Raw genomic sequence first — 16,025 nt, 5'->3', positions numbered from 1 at the left:
GTCGGAAATGATGAGCAATGGCGAGTTATAATTGATTTACAGCTCTGGAGAGGCGGAGGTGGCCGCGCCGGGCGCGTCACGTCGCCAACTCGCCACCGCGGCACCGGAGCTGAGGCTGTATTCCCGTCACCTATAATCGCCGGCGAGCGTTCATCTCAGGCGAGCCTCTAATTCATTAGAGCGAAACGAAACAACTATATTATATATTGGAGCATAGCTATACTGGTTGGGGTGATATGAACGCTCGCCGGCGGTCAGTAAGAGAAAATAACAGGCCTAAACCTGAATTTATCAGCGGACACCGGGCGAGCGCTGGCCAGCCCGCAATCAACCTTCGCCGCTGTTTACAGAGCCGCTGGGCGAATGGCCCAAGTTTTACGGTACAGGACCCTCCTCCCCAATACCGGCTTTTTACTTTAATAAACGTAAAACCTCAGCGGGATTGGCATGTTTTTATTTTAAATCGAGTCATTAACTCGGTACGTGGCAATATAGTACGGAGCTTACGCAAGGGGATTGCGCCGAGTCTAATGAGAAAAGTTTGCTGTACGTTTCAACCGTTCAAGAAGCCTGACTGTAGTTTTGCATTAGTGAATGAACCTTTTTGATCATTTAACTTGATCTTTTGGGAGTCGGATAATGTAGTTTTGCTGTTATTTTTAATGAATTTCTCTTTACCAACTCGTGCTTCAATTAATCATATCGTGCACATGTGTATTGGGTGGATTCCAAGTCATCCATTTAATTATGACATTCGTTTGAATCGAGAGTTTTTTTTATAGACAGTTCCGGTAACAATGATTAAGAACTTATTTTTATTTACAATGGTGTGTTTTATTACACCAACTATTATTATTAGTACATATGCTTTAAAAAGCGCTCTTATAAACAGAGATAAAGTTTTTCTGCTTAAACACATACTCTGATATAAAATGAGTTATTTAGAAAGCCGAAAGCTTTATCGCAATTTAAAATATATCACAAAGCTATCTAATGAGTAAATTTTGCACACACATTACCAGCTTGCCATACGATAAATGGATGATATTTTATAACTTTTATAAGTTCTAAAATTAACATTACGCAAACATAGCAATAGCAAAGCTAACATCCCGTTACCCAATTTGACACGGCAAAGGCACTAGAACCTTGTTAGCGATGTAATCACCATAATGTTTATCGCAAGTTGAAATGCAAATACTCACCTCTGAGTATTCGGTAGAGGAAGGCTTTGATGTGGTCGACTGAGAGGTGTTGCGGAGGCACGATAATCTAGAGCATAGCCTTTACCCTGACTTTTTGACGCTTTAGAATACTTACAAGGCACTCACGTGATTAATATTTTTCAGTGGACTTTATTATTAAGGTGACAGGTACTAGCTACAGCGACTCAAAGCATACTAGAGGATAGGAAAACCGTCATGAAAAATTACATTCACTGAATGGAGAAAGTGAAAAGATCCCCGAAATGTTTACTTAAGAAGTAAAAATAACATATTTCCGTGACATTTACGCTAGCGAGTAACGTATTCTAGCGTGACACGTGCAAAACTGATAAGTAAAGACCCAGGTAGCTCAAACCTAATGCCATTAGCGACGCAAACATGTGCGAATTAATATGTATATGGGCATTTTCAGAATTTAGGACCCCCCAAAGTCGTTAACAAAACTTCACTCATTGTCAGTTTTGTGACGATAACTAAGCATGATATTTTAATAAAAATATTGTTTTTGTGCTAATTACATAAACTTTAAGCGATAATCTACATTCAGAATGTGAAAAAAGTAATTTTTTTGACAGATTTTATGCTTAATTGTCGTCACAAAACTGACAGGGAGTTAATTTTTGTTAACAACTTTTACTAATTGGGGGGACTAAAATTCTGAAAATGCCCATATATGCGAGAACGCAATGACGACGATTAACAGTAGCTTAGTGATAACACTGATAACATCTATGTGCAAGTAGAAAAGAAAAAGGGAACTCACCTCTGAGTATTTGGTACAGGAAGACTTTGATGTGGTCGGCGGAGAGGTGTTGCGGCGAGACGATGATCTTGTGCAGGTCGCTCTGTAGCAGCTCCGTGATCACGTATCTGTGTGCGCTGGTTAAGGTTTTATCACGGTGGGAGGTAAACGTATAGGTATGTGTTAAATTTAACATAGGTAATTGCAGTTCTGTGTAAAATGATAGGTTCAAAATAAACATAGGTATACCAAGCTTGCATTGCTACAGATCAAAATTTTTTTTTTCATTGCAAGTAGACACGGATGTCTACAATAAATTTATGAAAGGTGTTTCTAATAATATAGACGTTTCAGTAGGTAGGTAGTGGTCGGAGGTTATTTCATTGTAAACCTAATAGTCCGTTGCTTCTGGAAAGTTATGTATGAAAATGTTGGCATAATTAATGGAATATTTTTTTTGATTGGGATATGTACATTACAGGCCGAAGTTATTTTTCATCAACCCTCCCCATCCCTCCCCCCTCTGCGTCACCCCTCTTCCCCCCCTTAAATAGCCGAAAATGCGGTTTTTCGCGATTTCTGACAAAACCGTTATAGATACAGAAAAAGCGTGTAGGAAAAAAGTAATCCTTGATAAATTTACTACAAATCGTTCATTGACACTTTGGTTCTAGCACTTATAGGTTTCGCGTGATCCATCACGAAAGTTGGTCCTTTACTGCAATTTTCTTTAGTGAATGTTAAGTTTTCTCCCAAATTGCTTACGAAATCTGTTTGATATTACTAAAATATTATAAACTGAAAATGAATTTCAGGGCGAAAAATCACTACCATGGGTGGGACTTGAACTCACGGCTACTGGATTGATACTCCAGGGCTCTACCAACAGCTACCAAAAGCTCATCCCCAGTCATAGATACACTATATAGATCAATGGTACTCCTAGCGACTACTACCGTGAAAATATTACGTCTTAAATAGTTACTGGAATTCCAAGACATATTGGAAATTCCACCCATGGTAGTGATTTTTCCCCCTTAATTTTATTTTAGTCATGAGTTACAATATTTTAGTTATATCAAACAAATTTCGACGATTTCGTATGCATTTTGGGCGAAAACTTAACATTCACTAAAGAAGATTGCAGCAAAGGACCAACTTTCGTGACGGATCACGCGTAAACTATAAGTGCTAGAACCAAAGTGTTAATGAATGATTTGTAGTAAATTTATTAAGGATTACTTCGTTCCTACGCGCTTTTTCTGTATCTTCAACAGTTTTGTCAGAAATCGAGAAAAACCGCATTTTCGGCGGGTAGAGGGGTGACGCAGAGGAGGGAGGAGTGGGGAGGGTTGATGAAAAATAACTTCGGTCTATAATGTACATATTTCAATTTAAAAAAACCTTCCATTAATTATGCCGTAATTTTAGCTAATTTCCCCCTGCTATAAGCGAAAACTCTGGAATAGATGTTAAATGATAATAATTTAAATAAAGTTACTACCGTTTTTATTTGTACAAATACGACAAGACATCATCAAGATTGTGACATTATCAGATGAACAAAGGCAACAAAGCAGACCGAGAAAGACGAGAGCTATATTTACTGGCCCCCGCACGAGTCACGGTCGCCGCTTCCCGATAAAGCCTAGGCACAACATAAAGGTAAATAAAGATTTAAGCACGCCTCACCGTTAACGGTACTGGAAGACAATACCGTACTAAATCAAGTATTGAACGTTACGATCCGTGACAAACATAAAGCGCAATTTAAACACCCACGCACGGTAGGGAGGGCCGCGCCTGGGCAACGGGAATTCGTCCTCCCTCCACCCTTCGCAGGACCGTAGGGCGCGAATGCCGGGACCGCGCCGTCTCGACTGTGTTATCTCGCTTATCTGTACGCCCCCCGTGCCCATTATCAAAATTACACCGGGGCTATTCGGCGCTGCCAGGCGCGACCGCAAAACGATTTCAACTGTCACATTAGCAAAAACAGCCCAAAAAAGGCAGAGGATCTTCCGATTCAAGCACCGGAACGCTTTCGATGCTCTGGTTGAATTTAAATCTATCAATTAAGTAAGCGATACAGTAATTAAAGCGTGCATGAAAGCATCTCGGATACAAATCCGCCGGTGGTTCATTCATTACGGCTTTAAATAATGAATCGCGGCGGCGAGGCGACTGGCAACAGGGGCTCAGTTCTAGCCTGCATTATTCCACAACTAGTTTTATATTCCACATTGAAATCGCTGTATTTTCCTGAATTGAATTAGAAATAGATTAGGACACATGCTGTCGACATAAATTACATGGTTTATGAGACGAATACAGTGCGTTACGAGAATTACGCGATATATGTCGGTGGCATCGATAGACTAAAAACCTATTCGTCGAAAATTGGTATCGTGTTATTTATATTTAGTGCCTGCAAGAGAAAATGACCACACAATTGCCTGTAAAAGGTCGCGACGTGACAAGGCAGGAAATTGGCGTAGATATCGTTACGAATGAAGAACAAGTGACTCAAATTGCAGAGTAAGTTTCGTGTAACTCCGAGGCGATCTCATTGAGCAGTCGCGGCGCGAGTCGGGGAATAAGTTATCGAGTTAAAGGCGGAGGCAATGAGCACTTGCAGGATCAAACGTCGGTGGAAACACTCTGGAAGGAACCGCACATTACGCGAGTCCTCTAAATAACGGCCATAAAAGCACAGCCAGCGCATTAGCGCTAGGTGGAAACTAGCGCAGAACCGAATATAATTGACGCTCACTTATTCATAACTACAGCTGCGAACAGTGCGGACGTACTTAGGTTAAGTAAAGTGGATAACGAATGGCGATTCTTCTCTAGAGATAATATAACGATGTCAGAAGAAATTGTAGCCTGGCAGATGGCGAGAAACGAGATAATATAAGCTACTGAAATATTGCGGCTATATAAGGTTAAATAAATTACGGAGAATTGATAAAATTAAAATTATTTGCGACAATAAATGACTTTTTATTTTTTATTATTATTTTTTTTTTATAAATTCACAGTACACGGAAAACTATACATACTTTAATTTTTATTTTTAATCGGTTGATATTTATTGTATGGAATTTTTATTTAAGTGTTTTGAATAAATAAAATTTATATTTACATATGATATCCTATCATAGTATGAAAACATAGTATTTGTTTTATGAACTTCCATATTACTCATATTAGTGAAAGAAATTTGGAAAAATTCTTATCAACTTAATAACGTAATTAATTACTTTTTGGTTTTTAATATTTAAAGCATAAAAAGTCCACTGCTGAATAGAAAACTATCAACCAACGTTTATACTTAACTTGTACCCATATATGTAGGTATGTACATGTAGCTATCTTATTCAACCAGAATAACTTATTCTTTCAGAAGCCTAAAGTTCAAAGGCACTTAAATACCAATAGTTTGCCTACAGGAGGCGAAAACAAGTATTCCGTACGAAGTAAAGTCAGCTGTATGGAAGTTTACGTAAGAATACGTCCAAGTTCGCGCTGACCTCGACGCGCTGAATCGGCTTGTCACTTCATTACTTGTTACTTGTTATTGTGACGACGACTGAACTTCGGTTTACGCTTAGCCGATGGCATAACTAACACGCATAATGTTACGAGATTATTGAGATGAAGTAACATGATTGATTCATTATAGCGTTTCACAAAAAATCCCGCAATAGAGAGATTCCTGGAAGCTGTCAACAATTTCGATAAGAGTTCGTTAATCCCACTCAAACAAGCAAGTAACGAAATTACAGCTCGCAAAATCCAGCCGGAAAGTCGATGAAAGAGCTGATTACTAAGAAATTGGAGATAAAAGAACAATGAAGCGGACTTAGTTCATCAACATATATAAGAGAAAAAAACGGAGAAATAATAAAAAAGGGAAAAATTGCAATGCGGGCTTGGTCACGTAGTGCGGTGCGGTCGCTTGCTTAATGTATCTCTACTGAAGATTTTACAATAGAAAAATAAGGGTATTGGTACCGCAGTACGGTGAACCGCGTCTTGCACTAACCGAGCCATTCAACTGGCTGTGATGACATTTCATCAACCACCATTATGCGAGGACGCCGTAATAAAAGGCCAGTGTGATCCCGTGAAAGCGTTTTGATGGCGACTAATAATGGTGCTTGAGTGAATAGATAAAAACCGATGTGATGAGATATGTTGATTAGATGGGTCTCGTTCATTATTCGATAGATTTCGTTAATGCTTCAACTTTTGTAATGCCATAATATAATTGCATATCAATTAAGAATCTGGAATCGAGACACGAACAGTGACTGGACTGGAACTGGAACCATAATCCAGCAAACACCCTTATTTTTAACGATTCCATTTTCAAATCATTACGTCCTTTTAAAATACCAGTTCAATGACAGAACTTGTTTTGAATTTTTTTAGGCACATATCTCACCAACTTTTTGTAGACTAAGTGTATAGGAATCGTGTCATCTCACACACGTGAATTATGACAAGCACCTAGATGGTGGATAAGGCCAACATTAGAGATAAGTTTGGAGCGTCCCGGCGGGACGGCGGGATGGCGAGCGGCCGCGGGGCGCAGCCCCCGCCGCGGCGTGGCGGTAATTATTTACAGAGGGGCTGAGATTCCGCCCCTGAGCCACGCACCACGCAGGGCTGCATGCGAGTCTACTGTTTCATTAAGCCCCGAAAAATACATGCCTAATACATTGATTTCTACTAAATGTTCTGTAAGCCGGGCTTTTTAAACGTCAATTAGTTGGCACATCTAGGTAAAAGATCTGTTAACCAAGCTGACGTTTCAATACTTAAAAAATAATACCTATTAAACGAATGATACTTTATATGTACCTATATGAAAGAATAGGCTACTTGCCTCCTAGTCAAATCAGCTTCTTTTTAAGAGCTGTTAAAACGAATTTGAACGACTTGCTAATATGGAATTAATATGAAATTGTGTCGAGTGACGTCACGGTCAACTGATTTACTTTATATCTTTCTCTTCGACTTATAAAATAGAAATTGGGTTAAAAATAACTTCTGACCATGTTTTTCGTATCTGACGCTTTATTCGTGCACGGAATAAAATATGTTATTTTAACTACATGCGAGTTGCCTATTAAATAAAAGTAATCAGCAAGTTAATATATGAAATGAGAACCACAATGGTACAAAACCAAATATCTCAACGTTGAAGCGTATTACAAATACGATATAAACATACATATATTTCGTTTCGCAAATTTGCTCCAAGTCTCTCGTGTCAGTCGTGTTACAGGGCTTCCCGTCTGTTCGTTCAGCGTGACAAGCTCGCGTGAATCCAAACATCTTATAAATTAATCCGCAGCCCGCCTCTGACAACCCTACGCGTTTCGTTGCGAGGGCTACGTGCTCGGTCTTATATTTGATTTGTTGCGGTTTTTTTTTTCCAGTTACAATGTTGTGTCGTTGCTCCCATAAAGGTGTGTTATAAGCTATAAGTTGATCAGCAACTAAAACAATTTCTATGAACAATAACATCCGTTTGTTATTTCTACGTGTTTCAAAACTTAGAGAACTCCCCGAGCGGAAGTGAACAAGTACCTATTCAAAATTAAATTATGTTACCGAGTTGCTTCAACAATTAGAGCTTAGCTAATACAGTTTACACTAAGACTAAGGGTACTACTGTGTCTGGGAAATGACAGGTCGCACATGAAATTTGGAACGAAGAGCACGAAACATGTAAAGCGCAAGCACGTTAAGTTAATAGACCGGATGTTGTGCAGCTGTGCGCCCGGCCCGCTCGCAAACAATATTCTAACAAAAAACGATGGGCTCGCACGCTAATAGTTTCTGAAATAGTTAAAAACGTTAACAGGCTGAAACCAAACCGGGTTTATGACGATTGGTTGCAATAAAACCGATAAAGTATCGTTATCTTTGTTTTTGACCGATAAATCGTTTACAACTGGTCCCTGTGTCGCGGGACGCGGTAGTGACTATGTTGTGTGTAATTTTATGGGGAACTTAGTTGCGTTTTATGTATATATTTTGCTAGTTTGGTACGGGCCATTTAGTGGCAGTTTGCGAAATGGTTCAGGCCAGTGCTTTGGTTCCACTTAAGTGCTATTGTTTGAGAATGCGCGCAGCAGGACGAGGATCTAAACAATGCACACTCGGCCGTAAGGCACGGCTACCAGTCTATGAATATTCCGTAACTCATGGTTATGCATAATATATTGTATGAGCCACAGTAGGTTTAAATGTCGCTGTTTTGGAGCGCATATGCATTTTATACTTTACGTATATTGTAAAAGTTTATTTCCCTAGGCCACGAAAGAGCGTAATATGACGTTGATGGATAGAAAGGCATCAGTACATGTTCAAGAAAGGAAACGATTTTACTTGCACGCTTGTATGGTTTTTAAAAATATGCGTAAGGGACTATTAATAATAAAATTGGTTGAATTTACCTATAACCAACATGTGTATTAGTTAAACATTTCGAAATTAATTTTAATTATCCGCATGCTTGATGAAATGCCTTACTTTATTAAGTAATTTCGAGTATGTGCTTAGCAAGATACTAAACACGTCTACAATGTGGCCCTCATAAATAGCCGAGTGTCGGATGATAAAAAGTGGTCCGCAGTCTGCAGATGCAAGGAGGAATTCCGCAAATAACCGAGGTGTGGCTGTTGCCATAGATCTCATTAGGTGGATATAGATAAACAAGCTAGTGTGCTATCTTCAGGTTTTACGTGACTCTTAGGGTATTTATTAATGTAGAAGTTATATACCGAATTTATATACAAAGTAAGTGAAGATTGGTTTCTATGGCTAGTGACGTGACAGTAAGAGCATGTTCTGTTACTAGTCTTACTAGTTACTAACTTCTAATATGCAATATGTTAGAACTCCACTCTATTTTGTTGTCTTTCGAGTAAAAACGTTTATAGTAAACTACAGAAAGATTCGTTCTGAATCTCATATCTGAACCCTGTATATTTTCCCTAGCACGCCACCATTGAATAGCGGGACTAGGGTTAGGCGTCCAATTCATCTCGGCAGTAATCCCGGGGCACGCGTCGCGAGTCCGTTCTCTCCCGCGCGATCCATCAACGTCCGGCCCGTGGTAATTACACGTGCTATTGATGCGCGATGACCTGATACTGAATTAGATACGTATGTTATGAACAACGTTGGTATGGTGGAAGAAACGCATTAGGAACTGTATCCGCGGTAGCCCGAATGTCTGCGACATAATAAATAAACTACAGTGTTCGTTGGCACGTTCACGTTTTGGACCGGCAAGTTACTTTGCTGTATTTGGCCTCATATTTGTTTTCACGTTTTTCTTCATAATATAAAAGCAGCCGTTCTTGTTAATACAAATAAGGCAAGATGTCAACCTCAAAAACGTCAAGTTACATGGGAATTTCTGGTTAGGTCGCTTTCTGGTCTCAGTGGAAATATATTTACCGATGAAATAATCGTTCCTTAGACAAAGTCCGTGGCCTTGTGTAAGGTGTGACGTAAATCGACGTGCTGATTATACGAGCTTCAAGCAAAACGAAATCGCCTCATAAATTTATGACATAGATAGGATAGAAGCTAAGAAACTGTTAGAGATAATTTTCTGAATACATTTCTAGGTTACTCTCCGTTTTTACCAATGCAAATAGAAAAAAGCGGCTTACTTGCGGGATTACAGTGACTGAAATAGTAGTGGCTTTATTATGCCTGCGGGAAACAAAGAAAAACAATTGTAATAAGGACGAGAAAAAATTTTCTGCAAATATTTTACGCTATTCTACCGGACTCACGCCAGGTTTATAGCTGAGAATCGTGTAGTCTATTACAAAGAGCCAGTAAGTTATATTTTGTCGCTAAGCTTCTTATTCGACTCACAATACAGTTCTTTTTACCTGCGTCAGAGATTTCATTATATAGATTAGATTCCGGCAGGTATACCGAAAACTTCAATTCCCGAAAAGGTTAAGCGGCGAACAAATAAACGTGCTTACTTTTCTTGAGGAAACGGAAGTTGTGAAGCTAAAGTAATTTAATTAGGTAGCGGCCTAATTGTATGAATATTAAAATACGTCAGTTCGAAACAAACACGCCAAGCGTAAGGGCAAGCACGGGTCGGACGTTGACGAATGGCAATTTCCGAGAGGGAACCGCCGGCAGTTTCTGGACTACTCGAAAAACGTCTTGTATTTGATAATAAGAACTCTTCAAAAGTACTTAACTCCCGTTAGACACTTTTATAAGATTTATATTATAACTTAAAGTGTCACCTTGTTGGATGTAAAAACGATATTATCATGGTTAAATATTCTGTTTAAATTAAATTGGTTGAAGCAATGAGTTCCGGAATGCACCGCATCAATCCTACACCAGGGAATCCAAAGCCGCGTCAAAGAAACACGACACGTTACAAACAAGAAATCGATCAGAACAAATTAAACCCGCAGCAAATGTAAATACATTCAGGTTAATGCGAAGCTTCTTTACGCATGGAATCCAAAGACGCCGGCAAAATGTAGGAATGTTTAAGGCGGATGGCGTAATAATTACGGACTTATGTACATTCTGGCGTGTCGCGTCTGTGTGATTTAGGACCACCCACCAGAGGCTTGACAAACAGTTGTGAGTGAATTAAATATGTAATACTTCAACGCGAATGCGGGAAGTGTTAAGGAAGTTAGGTACCTTCAGCTTTCAGTCTGTACTAAACCGAAAATTGGCCTTTGAAATACATTCTTAGTTATGCATGAAAGCAAATAACGATATTCACCTTTCATTCGGAATTGTACCTTGGCGATCTAATATCAGGGTACGTATTATATTCAACTAATATGTATATGCGCGATTCACCAGTTTGATTACAGTGATTCAATTTAATAACCATTTAACATGGATTACGTATTTTGTATGATACTTATGCACAGAAAATGGACAGAGTTTATGACAACAGCTTCATAAATACCGTAAGTTTTAGTGACACCGTAAATTTTCTGACACAAACTCAAAAGCCATTCTTCAAGTTAATATCGTAACGCGAGTATTTAATATCCATACGGATTCGCAGCTAATGGCAAGCCGATTGGCGGCGCCGGTCGAGCTAGGAAACAAATTTCCGTCCGCGTCTACTCCGCGGTGTCTGCAGGATGCTAACTTAATCGACAAAGGAGCGGCGGAAAACAATGAGACTACGTCACAACTTTTATAAAGCTCTGAAGAAAAAACAGGTACCTCAAAATTAAAACACCCTTTACATGAAACATGGCTAAACGCTACGATGCCATACAGACACACACACAGACAGACAAACAGACAGACAGACAGACAGACAGACAGACAGACAGACAGACAGACGGACAGACAGACAGACACGTCAAACTTATAACACCCTTTCGGTCGGTTAAATATTAACTAGAGGTTAACTCGAATAGGTATCATTAAATCTTTTGATCATGTTAGTCCATCTCAGAAGAAAAAAAAAAGGTATTGCAATTGCACCCTGCAGTGGCAAGAGCCGACATCCTTTTCATGCATTGGACTGATTAATAACATAATAAACGATATACTGTTGGCAAAGCTGGCTTCGATGGGATTTACGCCAAGTCTGATTAGTCTCTTTGCAAATTACTTTAGTAACCGCAAGCAATACGTGGATTATAAAGGCCACGTATCGGATTGTTATCGAACGCTTTCAGGTGTAAGCCAGGGCAGTAATTTGGGCCCCTTAAACTTCAATCTCATGATCAATGATCTTCCGAGTGTTGTAGAGCATGCTACCTGCCTGATGTTTGCAGATGACCTTAAATTGTTGTTGAAAGTCAGGGATGGCAATGATTGTAGAAGATTACAGAGTGACATCGACAAGGTAGTGAATTGGAGCCACAAAAATAAGTTGTCCTTCAATGTGTCCAAATGCAACGTAGTGACATACAGCAAAGCCGTCTCTCCATTGGTACACTCGTATAACATTGAAGGGGAACCAATAACGCGAGTGTCGTCTGTGCGAGATCTGGGTTTGCGGGTTGAGTCGGATCTGTCCTTTAGAAAGCACATAGTAGATACTTGCAAGAAAGCTTTTAGAAACTTAGGCTTTATACTACGCCAGACAAAGGACTTTAAAAACACGGCAACAGTCAGGGCTCTCTATAACGCGCTAGTAAGGAGTAGACTAGAAAGTGGGGCAATGATATGGAACCCTCATGAAGCGAAGTACTCTTTGATGGTAGAAAAAATCCAAAACAAATTTACCAGATATTTGTACTTAAAAGAGTATGGAGTGTATCCGTTTTATCCACTCATGTACCCGACTCTCTTTGTTCTTGGCATGGTAGGTTACACGAAACTGGAAGTGAGGCGAGGCGACATATGTGTTCAAAGTTTGGCGGGGGATCGTGCACAATCCGGAAGTGCTGGGGGAGTTAGGACTGGTGGTGCCGCGCGCGCGGGCGTGCTGCCGCGCTCCGCGCATGTTGGCGCGCCCGAGCGCGCGCACTAATTTGCTAGCTGCAGCACCGTTGGTCGCGGCAATTAATATTTTAAACAAGATCTCGGTTGAAATAGATCTCTTCAGCTGTACTCTTACTAAGTTCACAGAGGCCACTTACAAATATTTGTGTAATTTAAATAAATGAAATTATATATTAGCTAAATAGTGTATATATTAATGGTAGATTTGATATTCCTATTTTAGAATGAAATGTGTATTATTTTAGTAACTTATTTTATATTGAATTTGACATTGAATTTTGTGATAATGATAAGTAATTAATAATAATGTATTTTTAGTGTTAATGTGACTAGTATATAAGCGCTTTGGTTAACACTAACAAATAAATGTGACTGCTTTTCATCACAGAAGCGTAAGGCAGGATAAGGACATCCTTAGTGCTTTTTCACATTATCCGATCCGATATCGGATGTCGAACCGATATCTCATACATTACAGGCGCCATCTTGGATTTTTTCCATTGAAATCTTACTTAAACGCACTTACGCTTCAATTAGCAAAAGATGATTTTCATTTGAAATTCCTAAAGAAATACCCTGAAGCATAAGAACCCTCTGATGGGCGGACAAATATTATTTAATTAACACATGCGATAAAGTGAGTCAACAGAGACAAGACGCAAAGTAGACTCATTTGATGGTTTACGTGACCACGATTCCTCTGCCAAGACTAACTAGGAAGAAATGACATTAATAAACAAAGTCGTTAAACCCAGAGTAGTGAGCCCCAACTATACCAAACATAACAATTCGAGCAACTCACGATTTCTCAGATCGGACGATTACTCGGAAACTCTTGAAATTTTAGTAGCCTGATCAAATTACTCTTTAAGTCTTTACTACCAGACGTGTTATGAGAAAAGTCGAGATTGCTGGCGTTGTCACGAAATTTAGGGGTATAAAGATTTTCTCTCCAGTGTTTAGTAGGATTTCCTCTTATATAATTAAATGGTTCGAACGGGTTCTGATTTCCCTAGTGAGGTAATTAACTAATCAGCCACGGCTTTGAGCGTTCGAGCGATGTAAACCAGGCCGCTGGAAATATGTTCGCAACATTTGTTCCCAAACAAAAACCGAACACTAAATTACCTTACAAAGTCAATTATTAACTTGTTATTAGAATGATGAAAACTTTATACAGAAATTTTACAGGGCGATATTTAATGGACTGTTTGAACTACTTTCAAATATTTTTTAATTTCAATTAGTAAGTCTTTTAACTCACTTTAAGCAGTACAAACAGTTTTAAAAAGCTTCGGTATCTACTCCTGATCGGATTTAAACAACGATGCCCGACATCTGGAATAGTTTATGTACAAAGAACAGCATACTTATAACTTATTGTGCAAATAACTTAACTATTTTGTTCTTAATATAATTTAATGTTGCACCGCCTACAATTTCTCTGTTTTGCCCGAAGGTTGACTGGTAGAAAATGCCTTATAGCATTAAGTCCGCCTTGTGTACAATTGTATTTTCTTTGTGCAATAAAGATTAAATAAATAAATAAAAAGCGATTCCGAATGGGTAAGAGCCGCAATACGTTGGCGTTTAGTTTTATCTACAGCGTAGCTCGACTCGGGCAGCCTTCCAAGATGTCATCGAGACGGAGCCACGCCTGCACCGGCCTCTAGAGCCTCCGCCAACGAGCCTCTCGGCCGTCCCGTGCCAAGTGCCGTCTAAACCCTGCTCGCATTTGATCTAAAATTATAACTGAATATTCAAAAGATTTACGCCTTTCTTACGTTTCTTGCTAGCCTCGGTACAAATTTTCACAACAGCAGACATCCTTATTAATATTGACTGTTGTTGCATAAATAAGACGCTGTGCGCTTAATAGCAATGCCGTGTACCTACTGGAGCGGACATGAGAAACGACTATGCCCTTAAGAAATCCTTGGCATAAAGTCCGTTCGCAATGCGCAAAGTCACGGATTATACGGTTAATATCGTAAACAATTGCCAAGTGGGCCCGAACTTGGCCTAATTACGTGTTTATAATGATTACAAAGGGAAAGTGAATCAAACAACAATTTCAACGGTCTAACTAGGCGGAGTTCCCCTGCGTCGTGACATTTAAACAAGTTGCAATCACACAACGAACAAATAAAGGTAACTAGTAAACTACACGTCTCTAGTGGATTTCGAATCAATATTAATCATAACCACAATACTCTGACGATACAAACATAAAAAAGGCAAGATCATTTGATCCTGACGTTTTTTTTAACGTTGCATTTGCGGCGGGCATGGCATACGATGCACATGGCGACGGCGCCGTAGACCCAGGGGGTAGAGCTATTAAATGCCGCTCTCACAGCTAGGGTCGCAAGGACTAACCGCCATAACAAAGTAGCTCAATCAGAATTGGACTTGCTTAAGAAAATATTATCAAAAAAGTTTATATCGAATCTCCCCAAAAAGTGTTTGTAAACATTATAACGTAGCTCCTATCGTTAAAAAGTTTCCCGTAACGATCTTGTATAAGAAAATTCAAAAGACGCGTAAGAATAACTTGAAAGGCAGAAAAATACGATAATAAGTGAGTGAAACTTTAGCGGGGATGTTAGTGAATCGGTTGGACGAATAACAAAAAAGTAATGATAAACAGAAGGGTACAAATTTAATCTAGGGTTTAGCCAGGGCTCAAGTTCCCGGGAGGCGGGCCGGCGCGGGCGTTGGCAAAATTGCCAGAATACATTAACGGAAAGGGTCGCCGCACCCCACGCCGCCTATCTCAAGAGCCTGCGCCGTAAGCTACGAGCTAAGCTCTTGCCGAATCACAAATGCCACTCACATATATTTTTGCCGTTGAAATTAATAAATCGATCGACCAATCGACAAACGAGTCACGTCTCGCATAGATTGGACAAGCGCTGTATGGGAACAGTGATACATAACTAAGTTGAATACATAATAATGATAAAAGAAGCCTAATAACACACTGAGTTGTGTCATTAAGAGGCTTAATGAAGTCGTGGAATAATATAAAGGGCTTATTTACGATGAGATTATTTTGCCTTAAATGTTGACTTGGAGAATAAAAAACAAGGTTTAATGTTCCGCCACGGCCGTACTTACCATTACGTTAAGAACATGATATAACGTCATTTTTCGCATGCTCTGGCGGTGATTTGCATTGTTAGGCACCTTTAGTGGGATATTACGCTGATTTTAATCTCATGATCAACTGTTTGTGCCAAATTTCAAGCACGCTTGTATTATCTTTTACTGCTACAGCTAGTGGATATGAGAGTTTGGTTGATTAACCTCTTGTTGGTTTACCAAAACAAACATGTACGTGTACACAGAGAATAAACAATCATTTGTTGGGTAGCAGTCTGTTTTTAGTTGAAATACTCGTATTACAAGGCATATCTATGAAGAAATCTGTTTAAAGTAAGATTGTACAGAGTGTACCACTGATAGAGCGTTATTTATGGGCGTCAAATTTTATTGCTTTCTGCGCTTTTTACTGCTTTTAATATCGCTAGTGACATTTTTTAACTTTTGTCCCGCGA

The 16,025-nt window shown here is 39.3% G+C and overlaps 1 protein-coding gene across 1 annotated transcript in view; it reads right to left on the bottom strand.

The window, feature by feature from the left end:
- The window catches only part of LOC125228404 (serine/threonine-protein kinase NLK2), a 173,452-nt gene that overhangs the window by 37,080 nt on the left and 120,347 nt on the right, over positions 1–16,025 (bottom strand). Inside the window, 1 exon segment of the mRNA XM_048132968.1 lies at positions 1,990–2,096. Within this exon segment, the coding sequence (XP_047988925.1) occupies positions 1,990–2,096 (107 nt within the window).

Source organism: Leguminivora glycinivorella, chromosome 7 (assembly GCF_023078275.1).
Source record: "Leguminivora glycinivorella isolate SPB_JAAS2020 chromosome 7, LegGlyc_1.1, whole genome shotgun sequence".
NCBI classification, from domain to species: Eukaryota; Metazoa; Arthropoda; class Insecta; order Lepidoptera; family Tortricidae; genus Leguminivora; species Leguminivora glycinivorella.
Note: the sequence above shows the minus strand (reverse complement) of the source record. Positions and strands in the feature narration are given on the sequence as shown.